The sequence below is a fragment of the Lissotriton helveticus genome, chromosome 4_1 (assembly GCF_964261635.1).
Source record: "Lissotriton helveticus chromosome 4_1, aLisHel1.1, whole genome shotgun sequence".
Taxonomy (NCBI): domain Eukaryota; kingdom Metazoa; phylum Chordata; class Amphibia; order Caudata; family Salamandridae; genus Lissotriton; species Lissotriton helveticus.
Genome location: NC_136063.1, coordinates 822,481,917 through 822,499,529, shown reverse-complemented (window position 1 = coordinate 822,499,529; position 17,613 = coordinate 822,481,917). Strand labels below are relative to the sequence as shown.

Genomic DNA, 17,613 nt, shown 5'->3' with positions numbered 1-17,613 from the left:
TTCCCGCTAACTGTTTTTCGATATGCATGAGTCTAGTCTCTATCGGGATTAAGTGAGATTTAAGGAGCTCCTCAAATCTTATCAAAAGTAGGCTAGCCATCTCACAATTACCACAGTCACTGCCCAGGATAGTCGAGGCCTCGACATTATCTACCAACAAAACCTCACTCATCACATCTAGATGTGTATTGCCCTGCCCTTTCTGTGCGTTAGGGATGAAATTTGTACCCTGCTTTTTGGATGGGACACAGGTCTTCTTGGCCGCAGGTCCTTTTGCCTTTTTCTTTTTCTTAGGTATAGCACCCTCCCTTTCTCCCCTGGACTGTCTAAAACTTATATCATCCTGTGTTTGGTTTATAACTAGTTCCGGGGTCCTTTCTAAAGTCGAATTTAATTGTGAATCAGTTAACAATTGTGACGCTGACAAATCTACTTCATTTGGGATACTATGTACATCAACACGCACCTCTACTAAGGGGCCTGACTCCTTAGCCGGTGCCGGAGTTTTTGCTAATGCAATCTGGCCCAAAGAAGATCTTTTGGCTAAGGCCAAATCTTCGGACACTCTATTAGAATGATGCCTTGATCTATAACTTCATTAGCTCTTATAATAAAATTGTCTAATGGACCTATTATCTGTGCCCCCGTTGCGGCCGTTTTACTTCTACTACTTCTAGTAGTCATTTTCACCATATGAACTAAATAGTGCAATGAATACAAAATGTGTTTACAAGTGCCAAAGTACTAATTATACAATCAATTCAGAAAAGACCTACAAAGAGAAACATACATACAAACAGTACCACTATGGGAGTAAAAACTAAAGAGGATGGGCCTGGTCTGGTCTTAAACGATCTTGAACGGGCTTAAACGGGCCCGCCCTTAGCACGGGCTTCGCCCGGCGCCCGCCCCGCGTGCGCGGATGGGATGATGACTAAATAGCGAAAGGTGGGGCGGGAAGAGGACCAGCTGCGGCAGATGACCAGCCGCTTTGCCTGCTGGTCCTCGCAGTCCCGCAAAAGGCTTCCACTCAGCAAATCCTCTGGAACTTGGAGGCGAGCGGCTCCCGCGTAGCGGGGGCCGCGAGAAGTATTGTCTGCACTCCGTAGGTAAAGTCTAGAAACAAGCAGTCCCCACAGTCTCAGAGCTCTTCCCTTCAGCCGCACAACAGCACCAGGTAGGCGGCGTCCGTAGCGGGCTATATCCAGGCGAAAGGTGGGGCGGGAAGAGGACCAGCTGCGGCAGATGACCAGCCGCTTTGCCTGCTGGTCCTCGCAGTCCCGCAAAAGGCTTCCACTCAGCAAATCCTCTGGAATTTAGAGGCGAGCAGCGCCCGCGTAGTGGGGGCCGCGAGAAGTATTGTCTGCACTCCGTAGGTAAAGTCTAGAAACAAGCAGTCCCCACAGTCTCCGAGCTCTTCCCTTCAACCGCACAGTCAAAGGAACTAGCATTTCTTGTGTCATGTGCTTATAGAGACAGGTGACTGCTTTCAAGGTTCCTGCCGTCGTCACTATGTCTTGTGAACAGGTGATCTAATTAATATTGTCATAATGTTCAGGCAAATGGCCCGGTGGCCCAATGCATTTCGGGCATAGCCCTTCCTCAGGGGCTGTGTAAGTTTCTGTAAATGACCAAGTACAATGTCAAGTCAAATGTTCATTCAAAATACATGTGGTACATGTTAACACTGTATAGTGCGTTTGTAATCATGCATAAGGGTAAGATTAGGAGATTTCAAAGTGATTCATCAAGTATAACGCGTGTTTACATCGTGCATGTCAAACAGTGGGGGTGACTGAATAACGTGTGTGACACGATAAAGTAATGAAATTGGTGAACTGGAGTGCCGGCGGTGTGTTAAACTATAAAGATGTGAGGGTTTAGTGACGGTACTACTCGTAAACTCGTGCTCACACTTTAACAGTGAAATACATGCAGCGTTTGTTGTATAGCAGTTCTGACCTGATTCAAGTGTGAATCATGTCTTTCGAGAGGGTTACTTCGAGGCTGCAAAAAAAGGTTAAGCTGGATCAGATAAACGGATCAACATGGTGGCGAATTCTCTGTATTATCCCAAAGGACAAATGGTATCTAGTTCCAAAGGGTTATATTGCTTACCGGAAAGTGAAAGAACTATCGGTGTTCCGCGCTCGTAAATTCGAAAGGTTCAGGATTCTGACAATGTTCATGCGTTTGAATGCCGTGCTCTAATAGGATGTGGGATGTCATGTGATGACGGTAATGTCTACCGTACTCTGATTGGCTTGAACGTCGTCGCGTGTATATAAGCATGAATGCTCGTACGAACGAATAAAAATAGTGTAAATCCGAACGATGATCGGCATAAGATAAAAGCCACATAATAAAATAATGTTAATTCTGTATACCTCCTGTATACCTCCAGTGTGATTGGCTGCGCGGCCGATCACGTGTTCACCCGGTGAAGTGAAAATATTGAAAGCTTTACGTGGGCTGGGGAGCGAACAAGGAGCCATGTGTAAATAACAATTGTGAACATTCTGTGTGTTTGCCTGGTAGATGTGAACACGTTACATATCCAATTAGATGTTACATTCTTGATGATTACAATAGAATATACTAAGTACAAATTGAATTTAAACAAAAATAAAGAAAAATGAGAACAATTTTTTGTGAACTTAATGCTCATGGTAAACATATTCTAGATCCAAAGGGTGAGTCCTGTGGCTTGTTTATAAATAGCAACTGAATTCAAGTCGTTCATTTAAACCTCGTGGCACGGTCGATGAAAGTCTTTGTATCCAATAAAGTTCTCTTCTCAAAAGATGTTGGTCATTGTCTCTTCCTGGCAATATAGGTACCACTTCAAGTATGCAATATTTTAACTGGCTGGGGTTATGTTGATGTTCATTGTAATGTACTGCAACTGTTGATTTGGTAGATTTCAATCTGATATTACTTCTGTGTTCGGTTAATCGGGTTTTAATTTTTCTTGATGTTTTGCCCACATATGGAAGTCCATATGGGCATTTTAACATGTAGATCAAATTTGTACTGTCACAAGTGCCATTAACTTGTTATTTGATTTTGGTTCCACTTGATGGGTGATTGATTTCATTTCCTTTGATTATTGAATTGCAGTTTCCACAATTGTGACATGGTAGTGTACCTTTATATATTTTGGGGGATGCGGTGGATTTTGGTTTCAACAATTCTTTGCGGTTTCTGGTTCTTTCATAAGCGAACAGTGGGTTGAGAGTAAAAATTCCATGGACATCATCTTCCAGAGCGAGTAGCGGCCAGTGTTTCAAAATGATTCTTTTTATGCTCTGACTTCTTGTAGAATATTTAGAGACAAATACTGATCTCCTTTCTTCCCTTATGCATGTCGGTGTTAATAGTTGTTGTCTGTTCATAGTTTTTAATCTATCCACAGCATGTTTCAACGTGGTTTCTGGATATCCACGCTCCTTGATTCTTTTGATAAGGTTTTCTTTCTGTTCATACATTTCTTGAGAGGAGGCAATTCTTTTTATTCGAATTAGTTGAGAATATGGAAGGTGATTTTTCAACGATGGTTGGTGAAAACTCTGATGGTGTAGTAGATTGTTCCTGTCTGTGGATTTTTGAAATACTGTTGTGTGTAACTTGTCGTTTTCCTTCATGAGGTAATTGACTTTCATTAATGTTGTATGTGAATTGAATGCGTTCATTGATGTTGTTCAAATCCTGAATGGCTGAAAGTAATTGGGTGGTGGATCCATTTCAAAGAATGAAGATGTCGTCGATGAATCGTTTGTACAGTATGAGGTGATCTTGCCATATTTGGTTTGATAAAATGTGCTGGATCTCGTAGTGGTGCATGAAAATATTGGCGTACGCCGGTGCCGCACAATTCCCCATTGAAGTACCTGTACATTGTGCAAAAAATTGATCTTTCCACTGGAAGTAGCTATGAAATAGCGTGAAATGCATTAATTCAATGATTAACAATTTGAGGTCATCTTCCATTTCACAATCAAGTAGGATGCTCTCCAAAGCTGTCAATCCCAAATCATGAGGGATTGAAGTATATAATGCTTTCACATCAATGCTAGTTAGAATCATATTGGGTGTGAACGATGTTTTGTGATCTTCCAGTATGTTCAAAAAGTGGGTAGTATCTTTTATGTATTTCGGAATTCTTTGTGCAAGTGGTTGTAGATGTTTATCGATAAACTTTCCAACAGGTTCATGAATTGAGTTGACTGTGGAAACGATCGGGCGGAATGGAGGGACTGTAGGATGTTTATGTATTTTTGGAATCATATAAATATATGGAGTTGATGGATTTTGTTTGATGAGATATTCCTTTTCTTTGTTGCCAATGGTACCCGCATCTATTGCTTTGTTAATGATTGTTGTAAGAATTTTGACATATTCTTTTGTCGGATCTCCCATCAGTTTCATGTATGTGTTGATGTCATTGATGTGTTCACACACATTTTTGTTGTAAAAATCGGTATCCATGATTATGAGGGCTCCTCCCTTATCTGCCTGTCTTATGGTGATGTCTTTGTTTTCAGATAAGGTTTGGATGGCCCGCCTCTCTTTTTGTGTGAAGTTGGTCGTTTTGGTTCTTGGAGCTTTAAAGATCTTGACATTATCTTGGTTCACAACTTTTTCGAAAGCGTCAAGCACTTTGTGACTCGCGGGAGATACGAATCGACTGGGATTCCTAAGTCCCATGAGTTTGTCTGGTTCCATGTCTTGTCCTGTAATTGGTCTTTCAACAACATTTGTGAAGAAATGTCTTAAACGTAAACTTCTCAAGAATTTGTATACACAAATCTGTGTTTCTAGTATATTGGAGTGGTAAGTTGGAACAAAAGACGTACCCTTTTGTAAGGTTTGTAATTGGAAGTTAGAGATGTTATGATTAGAAATGTTGATAACTAAGTTATGTGACTCCTGGTGTTTTTTGATACACTCTCTGAGTGACTTCTTCCTGTTTCTGTCTCTCCCCCTCCTGGTTCTTATTGGCGTCCACGGCCTCTCTCTAAAAAAGAAGTTGCAGTAGTTGAAGTAGTTGCGTTTTGTTTTTGTCTGTTATCTATAGTTTGTGTTTCACCTTGAGTTCTTTGAGTATTTCTTGAGGACGTGGGGCCTCTTCTGTTTGATTGCGAATCATCGGAAGCTGTTTCATCCAATGATTTGTATTGGGTTGGTTTTTGTTGACGTCGACAGACGTAAATATCTGCCCAATTGTAAACTTCCCCTGTTGCATGTATTTCACTGTTAAAGTGTGAGCACGAGTTTACGAGTAGTACCGTCACTAAACCCTCACATCTTTATAGTTTAACACACCGCCGGCACTGTGATGAATGTACAACAAAAATAATAAACAAAAGAATGATATCAACCTTATAAGAAAATCTCACTACCTTTTTTGAACAAACCAAGGAATGATTTTACTGAGTGCCCGGGAGGGACACTGATCTCGAGGGAAACAGTGCAATTCATAGTATCATTTTCACCCAAGGTACAGGGGGAGTTACTCCACGGGCACCACCCACCCATACAGACATTGACTACATCATACACCAGGTGTGCGTCTCCTACAAGCCGCTTTGGGACAATCCTTAGGAATGTCCTCATAGGCTTGTAATGTCGGAAAAGAAGGAAAAAAATCTCCCTAGATATGTGCATTTTTGCTTCTTCCTCGCTTTCCCTATCTGACAGCCTATTATAACCTTGGCCTTTCAGTTTATTTATTTTCTACTGACGTCGAGATAAACCCCCCAGCACGTTTTATACCTTCCTCTGTTCTGGATACTCCGGTAGGTAACCTGCTGCTTATCTATTTCCTCCTTCCGCCCGTATTAGTGGTTGTTAGGCTCTGTTATAAGTATCGCCCGGCCCTTTTGGTCAAAGTAGGGTCTGATATTCTGATTTAGACCATTTGAATTTCAAATTGAAATGTCTGCGACTCCAAATAGATTTGAGACTTCTTTTTGGGTTTTCTCTAAAACTGAAGTTATGAATAATTTGGCACCTTTTTGCTGCCCGCTTGCTCTCCTGCCCCTGCCCCCTCGTTGCTTGTTGTACCTTTGTGCCCTGCTTGTGATCCGTTTTTTGGGCCTCTGTGCCCCCCTGCCTCCTCGTTGCTTGTGCTTGCTGCCCCCTTGTTGCTTGTGCTTGCTCTCCTGCCCCTGCCCCCTTGTTGCTTGTTGTGCCTCTGTGCCATGCTTGTGATCCGGTTTTTGTGCCTCTGTGCCCTGCTTGTGATCCGGTTTTTGTGCCTCTGTGTCCTCCTGCCCCCTCGTTGCTTGTGCTTGCTGCCCCCTCGTTGCTTGTGCTTGCTCTCCTGCCCCTGCCCCCTCTTTGCTTGTTGTGCCTCTGTGCCCTGCTTGTGATCCGGTTTTTGTGCCTCTGTGCCCTGCTTGTGATCCGGTTTTTGTGCCCCCCTGCCCCCTCTTTGCTTGTGCTTGCTGCCCGCCCCCTCGTTGCTTGTGCTTGCTTTCCTGCCCCTGCTCCCTCGTTGCATGTTGTGCCTCTGTGCCCTGCTTGTGATCCGGTTTTTGTGCCTCTGTGCCCTGCTTGTGATCCGGTTTTTGTGCCTCTGTGCCCTGCTTGTGCCTCTGTGCCCTGCCCTGCTTGTGATCCGGTTTTTGTGCCTCTGCCCTGCTTGTGATCCAGTTTTACTCTGTTCCCTGCTTTTGCCTCTGTTCCCTAGGGCGTTACTGGGCAGAGAGCTGTGTGTGTGGCTCTGTCTGTGTGTGTGTGTGGCTCTGTGTGTGGCTCTGTGTGTGGCTCTGTGTGTGGGTGCAAATGCAATAGGTCTCGCATTTGCGAGAGATGAAACTATTGGCATTGTAAATAATAATGCCATTTATATGTTTTAAAAACAAAAATAATGTCATGAGCCATGCCAATAGCTCTAACTTTAACAAGGACGAGACCATTGCATTGTAAATGCTTGTTTCTTTTTGTTTGTCCTATACCGCTTGCTCTTTCCCACACACACTTAAAGAGAAATTTTTTGTCTACTATTTTGATCGTTTTTCATTTTTCGAGTAATTTTTTTCCTTTGTAGGGAAGTTGTTCTGGAACAGCTAAGACCACTAACATGATAGCTGTTGCAATTTTCAGTCTTTTAAGGTTTTTTTATGCTTATCACTCTGAAATACGGAATAAACAAGATACAAAAAAGTAACATTTAAAATTATTTTTGATTCTTGTTAATTCTCTACGGTTTGATACTATCTTCTTATGCCCTGTAAAACTCGGCAAAATGTTTTCCTTTCCTTGTTTGTTAAATATCCATTTTCTCACCTCACCCGGAAGCGAAGCCCACATACTTCAACAGATCTGTATTAGTTGTGATGAGTGGCATTGCTGTCGACGTCAATTATCAGTGCTTCATACCTTCATTTTCGATTTCTTGTACATGAAGTGCAAGGTCGGTCAGAGAGGACTATTTCTTTGCTATTGGTTGCCTTTATTGTCTTGGAAAAAAGGTGCAGGCGAGGTTAGTAGAATGATTAACTACACCGGCCATGTGATCGAGTTCATGGACCTGGCAGAGGGTGTCCAGATTCCTCTTAGGCAGGGAGTAGGCTGTCATCTTCTGACTACTTCTTATTGGCGAAGTAAGAGCGGGTGGTTTGTGTTGTCGCTCTGACACTGCTGTTTCCTTTGCAACTAAACCGCACTAGGCAGCAGTCACCGAAAGTTCATCTGTGCATCTGAGAAGGGGACTAAGTGTTGGGTGTATGCTGTGGTTGTGCAGCGCTGCCTGCGCACTACAGTATGTAGACAAGCAGCAGCGTTAATAGGGTTCTGTGCTGCACAACGAGATGTTCCAACTGGACATTGGTGACAAGGACGATGGCTTTGACGAGTTTTTTTACGAAAATACTGGAGGATCCTTCAGCCTTGGATCATCTGGACTCCTGGTAAGGGCACTCTAAAGAGACATCTTGGCGCTTTCAGACCATTGGAACTTCGCCTCCCCTGGTTTTGTAGTGAGGTCTAATATTACAGTTCTGTAATACAGTGCAAACCAGCATTGTGCCTATTTCTGTTTTCACTTTTAGCTGTTTTCTGCTAATCTAGGACTAATCACGTTTTGTTAGACACCCCTTTAAGTGTAATGTGTGCACGTCATCTAGGGTTCCTCAATCCGTACGCTCAAGCACTTATTAAGATTAATAATACTATGTAAATTGTAAAACCACTGGAGACTATTTTGCAAAGAAATACATTTATGTACAAGATGCATTCTACATTGAGTAGCAGCAGCAAATTCAAACCGGAGGAAGACCTGTTCAGGAGCTTTCAAAATGTAACTTGTACAGTCGTACACTCCTATACTGAAGCAAATTGGATACGAAGATGTTTCTTCGGAATCAAGACCGTCTGTTTAATCAAAAGAAGAAACCGAGAGGCATTTTAGATGTACCGTAGTGTACTGCAAAACCTAGGGCACACGAGGCTCCGCAAAAAGGCAAGAATCTTGACTTATTAACATCACGTTGCCTGATGCAAAGTGACAATGCGTCCATTTTATGTCATGTTGGCCATCGTGAAAGGGTAGACGTTTTAACCCAATATGCATTAGCGCTTTAGTTCAGCAATGCTTTTAGGTCGTCTGCCTTGGCTCGAAAAACCAAACACCACACACGGTGTTGCAATGTGAAAATCACACAAGACCTGCTTATGTGTTAAAACAGAATTTGACACATTTCTCCTTTGAGTTGTGCCTTTTCACTTTTGCTTCGCCACCTGATGTTACTCCGTATACGAGTGTGGCACAGATGAAGACATAGTACCGAAATACTTGAAGCCGGAGTTGATTTAGCCGAGATGGCTTCACTTAAACACCATGTAAGGCAATCTCTGTGCACATCTGTATTTAGCATGTTGTTGAAGTTCACAGTGCCTAATTTGCGACAGTGGCTCCGGAGGTCATTGGCATTCATTTTTGGGGCCAGGGTTATTTTTAAGTTTTGGCTGTGCAGATTAGAAATTGTTTGCTCACAATGTGCATGGATTGACCTTTCGGTCCACCCCTTGAACCATCTGCTTTCTTCGGCCAGCTTCTTTCAGCTATTGGATTGAGACTTTCACATTCACTTGTTGTCTCAACCCAATGAAATATCAATCTCTTATCGAATGCTATTGGCTGTTTGGTATATCCTTCCCCAAATCCAGTCCTTGCATTGAACGGAATGAGGCACTTCTTTACAGCTGTATCGCACAACCTTACAACTGCACCCTTCCACCTCAAATCCATTGCTTGCAATGAAGTGGATGAGGGGCTTGCTTTCAGCTATATCCCACTTTGTCCACTCTTGTTAGCTCTTTCCTGTGTGTTTCGCTCTAATGTGCGAAAGCTGGATGCTTTAGCACTTTTAAACAAGGGCTATTGGCTTTGTCAGTGCTTGCTCATCATTACATGTTGGCACATAGAAAGGGAGAAAAGAAAGAAACAAGGCACAAAAGAAAGCTTCAGAAACCATGACAAATGGAGAAAGAAGAGGGGGGAAAAAGAACTTAGAATGAGCTAAAATTAAAAAGACAGGAAATGTAGGGTAGTTGAAGACATGAGGTTGAATTAATATGAGGCATTCCTGGCATTCGGAAGTCCTGGTGGCGAGCGCCAGAGAAACCAACGCTGACAAAGCCAGTAGGTTTTTCCTATGCAAGCTCTGTTGGCTTTGTGAATGTTTTTTTTTCTCCAAAATGTTGGACAGCGGTGCGAGCTGCTGTGCTACATTGCTAAAAAGTAAAAAAAAAAAAAAGCGAAAGGACACGGCCAGACCGCATCATAGCGCTTTTCTTTTTAGGTTTCGCCTCGCCGAAAGCTGCGCAAGCGAAAAACTTTTGTTTACATGTATGGGGCTTCGTCCTGCCTCTCTGTCCCATTGGCTAGCTCCATAAATGGAGGCTAGCCATTGGAACAGAGATGCATCACTCATTCCCCGACCAGATTCATGGGCCTTCCCGCGATTTTTACTCATCCCGCCCCCTTGCTATCGTCATGAGGCGGTGGGCGGTGCTTTTTTTTTTTTTTTTAAAGCATTGTTTTTGCCATTTTGGAAGTGTCGTTTGTAGGGGTAGGTTGCGCGATGTCCCTCTGTCCGTTCCTGCCCCCCCTCCCGTGTCTGTGAGCCCGTTCCTGCCCCCCCTCCCGCTGTCCGTGAGCCCGTTCCTGCCCCCCCCCACCCGCTGTTCAATTTGATGGGAGGTTCAACAAAGGCAGCGCGCTGTTTCTCTGAAATGCTGTGCATTTTGTGATCCAGCACGCCGGTTTTGCTGCTACACGAGTGGCCACTAACGTGGTGTGAAAACTAGTCTTGGCGCAGTAGAGAATGCTATGCTCTTGTTGTAGAGTACCGAAACGGATGTAGATGTGGTTAGTGAGTTCGCAGGGCGTTCTTCTGTTGCCTGCACTGAGTCAGAGAACATGCTAAGTTAAAATGTCAATAAATTGTGTATTCTCACTGAATGCGATGATCCCGTGGGTGAAGCTCGGAGGCAATGCAATTCTCATTGTCGGTTGTCCTTATTAGAGGATGAGCTATTGCTTCATACAATATAACTGCATTCGAGAATGCAACTATAGAAGGGGTTTTGATTGGCACGGAGAGAGCCCTTGCAGGCTGTCAATGACCCTGTCAATGTGTTCTGAGAGTGTGCTTAAATGTCCGTCCGTGCTCCTCCTTTGGACCTTTCTGTGCCATCTCGTGGGTTCCCTCTGCTTTTGGACTGGTTACTCCTTTCATCCTCAAGATTTCGGCATCTTGTTCACTTTTCTGGAGGTCACATCTGTTACTGCTGCGAATGTTTGGCCGGGCGTCTGACCGCAACCTGGGTTTAAGATGAAACTGCGGTCAGTCCAGCTGGAGTGGGGGGTTGACGTTCAATGAAGACAGATGGACGGCGTAGCCCGGGGCCTGTCCTTCGACAGTGTTAGCCGGGCAGAGTCCTATTCGGGCTTCTTTGGTGCTGTACATGGACAGCACCCTTCACATTTTGTTACCATATCCTTTTGGTGATCTTGCCGTTTGATGTGATTGGTAGAGAGCAGTCAAAGTGCAGTCGACATAAGGTGCTGTAAATGTTTGTTTCTCCATTGGATGGCTTTTTTGGGGGGTGGGGGCGGCGGGGGGTCTCGCGCTGGATATACCTGTCAATCAAAAGAGCGCCTAAACGGCGCTAGGCGTCAGAACGCTTAAAACAGCCCCAGTACCTGCTCGCTCAAGCTTGGTTACAGACCTCTCGCGTTTTGCAGACGCTTTGTAGTTGAGGCGGGTGGGGATTGCACTCCCACGGTCACCCAGAGTTCAGAACAGCACGCCGATTGACTGGGCAGAAATGGCAGATGCGCTTCCGCTTCTATAAAATTTACTTTGCAGAGTGTGAGCAATAAACACACCCTAACACTGGCATTCTTGGGCTGTCGCGATGTCCCTCTGTCCGTTCCCGCCCCCCCTCCCGTGTCCGTGAGCCCGTTCCTGCCCCCCCCTCCCGTGTCCGTGATCACGTTCCTGCCCCCCCCCCCCTCCCGCTAACAGCAGGCAGACTGAGCGACAGACTGCCCGGAGAGCAAGAGAGAAAGTGACAGCCAGGATGTCACCACCCCGAAAAGTCTGCATTGTGGGCTCTGGTAACTGGTGAGTGGGGGGGCGAGATTTAAAGAAGGACGGGCTGTTTGAAAGGGTGGCAGGTGCTAGCACAGGGCCTGGATTTGATATCGGATTTGTTGGGCGCTGCTACTCAAGCATTGTATTAATTAGTGACTCCTGTGAAGGGGCATTAACTGGTGCATTTAAGGATCCTGGTAAAGGTGGACCGTGGATAAATGAATGCTAGTTCATGAAAATGTCACACATCCAACACTTCCGACTTGGGCCAAAGACGCCAAGTTTTCTATAGCGAAAATTGCTTTATTTAATCTTTTTACTTATTAGAAACTTCTTCACTTAAATGCAAGTGTACGGGTAAGTTAATTTCCCCGGATCTGTTTTTCTTAATTTTCTCTGTTAGAAAATGTTGGCTCGTACGGCTTGCATGTAATCGTGTCTCCACCTCACCACTCCTCTTGCCTCTGTATCTCATTTCCCTCACTACCTCACATCTCCTTCACTACATCACCTCTCTCGACTCCACTGCATTCTCCCACTACCTAAACTCAAAATTTAACTCACCATTAGATCACCACTCACCAATCCACATTCCCTTTCTCTGTTATACCTCCGTTTCCATTCCATTTCCTTACTAAATATCTTACTCCTTTTTGACTCTGTTTCTCTGCCTCTACTTCCTTTTTTCTACGTCGACTCCCCTCTCTCTCCCTCTCTCTCCCTCTCTCTCCCTCTCTCTCCCTCTCTCTCCCTCTCTCTCCCTCTCTCTCTCTCCCTCTCTCTCACACACACACACACACACACACACACAAACACATCTATCTCTGAACTTCCTCCTCAACACACCCATTCCACTTAAACTGTATCTCTCAATCTTTTTTATAGGTCTCTGTACCTCACCATCTCTTCCTCCCATAACTCTCTATTCCTGTATAAACCTCACCTCTCTTTCACATCTGTCTTTCAACTTCCTTTTACTACATTTTTCTTTCTACCCTTCACCTCTCTCTACCTTTGTCTCTTCCTTACTACTCTCTTTAGCTGGCCGGTGCTGTTGCATATAGTTTAACATACAATTCAGTATTGCTTTTCATCATAGGCATTGAATGAGCCGAGGGGCAATACATTCAAAGCTGTCCCAAACAGGGGGCCAGAAAATATAATTTGCTGGGGGCCTACACATCCTTGAGCTGTCACTGCCTAATAGATTAGATGGCTCTCTTTCAAGAGATGCAGTCACTATGGTACTGAAATACAAAATAGGCACCCGTTTCAAGATGTAGAATATTGACCACGGTAACTTGTCCATCTACAGGCCAATTGCGACCGTAACATGCTTGGAAATAGTGACCACCTCCCATCTTTCATCACAGTTCGAGTACTTCAGCGTGCTCTGCGGCTGACAGTCAGGCTTCCAGCCTCACTGTTGACAAACACCCACCAGAACATCAGGTCACCACACGTGCGTGCTTAAATTATGGGACTTCTAAGTGTACTTTGACACGGTAGACCTTGGCTTTGCCTCAGAGTGACTAGGGAGTGCTAGGGAGTGCAGAGTGACTAGGGAGTGCGAGGGAGTGCGAGGGAGTGCGAGGGAGTGCAGAGTGACTAGGGAGTGCAGAGTGACTAGGGAGTGCAGAGTGACTAGGGAGTGCAGAGTGACTAGGGAGTGCTAGGGAGTGCGAGGGAGTGCTAGGGAGTGCTAGGGAGTGCAGAGTGACTGGGGAGTGCTAGGAAGTGCTAGGGAGTGCAGAGTGCTAGGGAGTGCAGAGTGCTAGGGAGTGTTAGGGAGTGACTAGGGAGTGACTAGGGAGTGCAGAGTGACTAGGGAGTGCAGAGTGACTAGGGAGTGCAGAGTGCTAGGGAGTGCAAGGGAGTGCAGAGTGACTAGAGTGCAGAGTGCTAGGGAGTGACTAGGGAGTGCAGAGTGCTAGGGAGTGCGAGGGAGTGCAGAGTGCAGAGTGCTAGGGAGTGCAGAGTGACTAGGGAGTGCAAGGGAGTGCTAGGGAGTGCAAGGGAGTGCTAAGGTGTGCAGAGTGACGGGAGTGCTAGGGAGTGCAGAGTGACTAGGGAGTGACTAGGGAGTGCAGAGTGCTAGGGAGTGCAAGTTTGTGCAGAGTGACTAGGGAGTGCTAGGGAGTGCAGAGTGCTAGGGAGTGCAGAGTGACTAGGGAGTGCTAGGGAGTGCAGAGTGACTAGGGAGTGCTAGGGAGTGCAGAGTGACTAGGGAGTGCTATGGAGTGCTAGGGAGTGCAGAGTGACTAGGGAGTGCTAGGGAGTGCAGAGTGCTAGGGAGTGCAGAGTGACTAGGGAGTGACTAGGGAGTGCTAGGGAGTGCAGAGTGACTAGGGAGTGACTAGGGAGTGCTAGGGAGTGCAGAGTGACTAGGGAGTGACTAGGGAGTGCTAGAGAGTGACTAGGGAGTGCAGAGTGACTAGGGAGTGACGGGAGTGCAGAGTGACTAGGGAGTGCAGAGTGACTAGGGAGTGCAGAGTGACTAGGGAGTGCAGAGTGACTAGGGAGTGCAGAGTGACTAGGGAGTGCAGAGTGACTAGGGAGTGCAGAGTGACTAGGGAGTGCAGAGTGACTAGGGAGTGCAGAGTGCTAGGGAGTGCAAGGGAGTGCAGAGTGCCTAGGGAGTGCAGAGTGCCTAGGGAGTGCCTAGGGAGTGCAGAGTGCCTAGGGAGTGACTAGGGAGTGCTAAGGAGTGCAGAGTGCCTAGGGAGTGACTAGGGAGTGCAGAGTGCCTAGGGAGTGCAGAGTGCCTAGGGAGTGCCTAGGGAGTGCAGAGTGCCTAGGGAGTGACTAGGGAGTGCTAAGGAGTGCAGAGTGCCTAGGGAGTGACTAGGGAGTGCCGAGTGCCTAGGGAGTGCCTAGGGAGTGCCTAGGGAGTGCCTAGGGAGTGCCTAGGGAGTGCTAAGGAGTGCAAAGGAGTGCAAGGGAGTGCAGAGTGACTAGGGAGTGCAGAGTGCCTAGGGAGTGCAAGGGAGTGCAGAGTGACTAGGGAGTGCAAGGGAGTGCAGAGTGACTAGGGAGTGCAAGGGAGTGCAGAGTGACTAGGGAGTGCAGAGTGCTAGGGAGTGCAAGGGAGTGCTAAGGAGTGCAGAGGGCTAGGGAGTGCAAGGGAGTGCTAAGGAGTGCAGAGGGCTAGGGAGTGCCGAGGGAGTGCAGAGTGCCGAGGGAGTGCAGAGTGCGGAGGGAGTGCAGAGTGCGGAGGGAGTGCAGAGTGCGGAGGGAGTGCAGAGTGCGGAGGGAGTGCAGAGTGCGGAGGGAGTGCAGAGTGCGGAGGGAGTGCAGAGTGCGGAGGGAGTGCAGAGTGCGGAGGGAGTGCAGAGTGCGGAGGGAGTGCAGAGTGCGGAGGGAGTGCAGAGTGACTAGGGAGTGCTAAGGAGTGCAGAGTGACTAGGGAGTGACTAGGGAGTGCAGAGTGACTAGGGAGTGACTAGGGAGTGCAGAGTGCCTAGGGAGTGACTAGGGAGTGCAGAGTGCCTAGGGAGTGACTAGGGAGTGCAGAGTGACTAGGGAGTGCTATGGAGTGCAGAGTGACTAGGGAGTGCAGAGTGACTAGGGAGTGCAGAGTGACTAGGGAGTGCAGAGTGACTAGGGAGTGCAGAGTGACTAGGGAGTGCAGAGTGACTAGGGAGTGCAGAGTGACTAGGGAGTGCAAGTTTGTGCAGAGTGCCTAGGGAGTGCACGTTTGTGCAGAGTGCTAGGGAGTGCTAGGGAGTGCTAGGGAGTGCTAGGGAGTGCTAGGGAGTGCTAGGGAGTGCTAGGGAGTGCTAGGGAGTGACTAGGGAGTGCAGAGTGACTAGGGAGTGCAGAGTGACTAGGGAGTGCAGAGTGCTAGGGAGTGCAAGGGAGTGCAGAGTGACTAGGGAGTGCAAGTTTGTGCAGAGTGCTAGGGAGTGCAGAGTGACTAGGGGGTGCTAGGGAGTGCAGAGTGCCTAGGGAGTGCTATGGAGTGCAGAGTGACTAGGGAGTGACTAGGGAGTGCAGAGTGCCTAGGGAGTGCTAAGGAGTGCAGAGTGACTAGGGAGTGACTAGGGAGTGACTAGGGAGTGCTAAGGAGTGCAGAGTGACTAGGGAGTGACTAGGGAGTGCAGAGTGACTAGGGAGTGCTATGGAGTGCAGAGTGACTAGGGAGTGCAGAGTGACTAGGGAGTGCAGAGTGACTAGGGAGTGCAGAGTGCCTAGGGAGTGCAGAGTGCCTAGGGAGTGCAGAGTGCCTAGGGAGTGCAGAGTGCCTAGGGAGTGCAAGTTTGTGCAGAGTGCCTAGGGAGTGCAAGTTTGTGCAGAGTGCTAGGGAGTGCTAGGGAGTGCTAGGGAGTGCTAGGGAGTGCTAGGGAGTGCTAGGGAGTGCTAGGGAGTGCAGAGTGACTAGGGAGTGCAGAGTGACTAGGGAGTGCAGAGTGACTAGGGAGTGCAGAGTGACTAGGGAGTGCAAGTTTGTGCAGAGTGCCTAGGGAGTACTAGGGATTGCAGAGTGCCTAGGGAGTACTAGGGAGTGCAGAGTGCCTAGGGAGTGCTAGGGAGTGCAGAGTGACTAGGGAGTGACTAGGGAGTGACTAGGGAGTGCAGAGTGACTAGGGAGTGACTAGGGAGTGACTAGGGAGTGCAGAGTGACTAGGGAGTGACTAGGGAGTGACTAGGGAGTGCAGAGTGACTAGGGAGTGACTAGGGAGTGACTAGGGAGTGCAGAGTGACTAGGGAGTGACTAGGGAGTGCAGAGTGACTAGGGAGTGACTAGGGAGTGCAGAGTGACTAGGGAGTGCTAGGGAGTGCAGAGTGACTAGGGAGTGACTAGGGAGTGCAGAGTGACTAGGGAGTGACTAGGGAGTGATTAGGGAGTGCTATGGAGTGCAGAGTGCCTATGGAGTGCAGAGTGCCTATGGAGTGCAGAGTGCCTATGGAGTGCAGAGTGCCTATGGAGTGCAGAGTGACTAGGGAGTGCAGAGTGCCTATGGAGTGACTAGGGAGTGCAGAGTGCCTAGGGAGTGACTAGGGAGTGCAGAGTGCCTAGGGAGTGCAGAGTGACTAGGGAGTGACTAGGGAGTGCAGAGTGACTAGGGAGTGCTATGGAGTGCAGAGTGACTAGGGAGTGCAGAGTGCTAGGGAGTGCAAGGGAGTGCAGAGTGCCTAGGGAGTGCAAGGGAGTGCAGAGTGACTAGGGAGTGCTAGGGAGTGCAGAGTGCTAGGGAGTGCAGAGTGCTAGGGAGTGCAGAGTGACTAGGGAGTGCTAGGGAGTGCAGAGTGACTAGGGAGTGCTAGGGAGTGCAGAGTGACTAGGGAGTGACTAGGGAGTGACTAGGGAGTGCTAGGGAGTGCTATGGAGTGCTATGGAGTGCTATGGAGTGCAGAGTGACTAGGGAGTGCAGAGTGACTAGGGAGTGCAGAGTGCTAGGGAGTGCAGAGTGACTAGGGAGTGCAAGTTTGTGCAGAGTGCTAGGGAGTGCAGAGTGACTAGGGGGTGCTAGGGAGTGCAGAGTGCCTAGGGAGTGCTAGGGAGTGCAGAGTGCTAGGGAGTGCAGAGTGACTAGGGAGTGACTAGGGAGTGCAGAGTGACTAGGGAGTGACTAGGGAGAGCAGAGTGACTAGGGAGTGACTAGGGAGTGACTAGGGAGTGCAGAGTGACTAGGGAGTGCTAGGGAGTGCTAGGGAGTGCAGAGTGACTACGGAGTGCTAGGGAGTGCTAGGGAGTGCAGAGTGACTAAGGAGTGCTAGGGAGTGCCTATGGAGTGCAGAGTGCCTATGGAGTGCAGAGTGCCTATGGAGTGCAGAGTGCCTATGGAGTGCAGAGTGCCTATGGAGTGCAGAGTGCCTATGGAGTACAGAGTGCCTATGGAGTGCAGAGTGCCTATGGAGTGCAGAGTGCCTATGGAGTGCAGAGTGCCTATGGAGTGACTAGGGAGTGCAGAGTGCCTAGGGAGTGCCTAGGGAGTGCAGAGTGCCTAGGGAGTGCAGAGTGACTAGGGAGTGACTAGGGAGTGCAGAGTGCCTAGGGAGT

The 17,613-nt window shown here is 47.6% G+C and overlaps 1 protein-coding gene across 2 annotated transcripts in view; it reads left to right on the top strand.

Moving 5' to 3' along the window:
* LPIN2 (lipin 2) overlaps positions 1-17,613 on the top strand; it is a 608,403-nt gene that overhangs the window by 38,045 nt on the left and 552,745 nt on the right. The window contains exon 1 of one of the 2 annotated variants that reach the window (XM_078687464.1): positions 7,517-7,916. The exons of the other annotated variant lie outside the window; for it this stretch is intronic. Within the exon in view, the coding sequence (XP_078543590.1) occupies positions 7,818-7,916 (99 nt within the window). The 5' untranslated portion in view covers positions 7,517-7,817. Of the gene's footprint in view, positions 1-7,516; positions 7,917-17,613 lie in introns of those variants that run through there. 2 annotated transcript variants of the gene reach the window in all.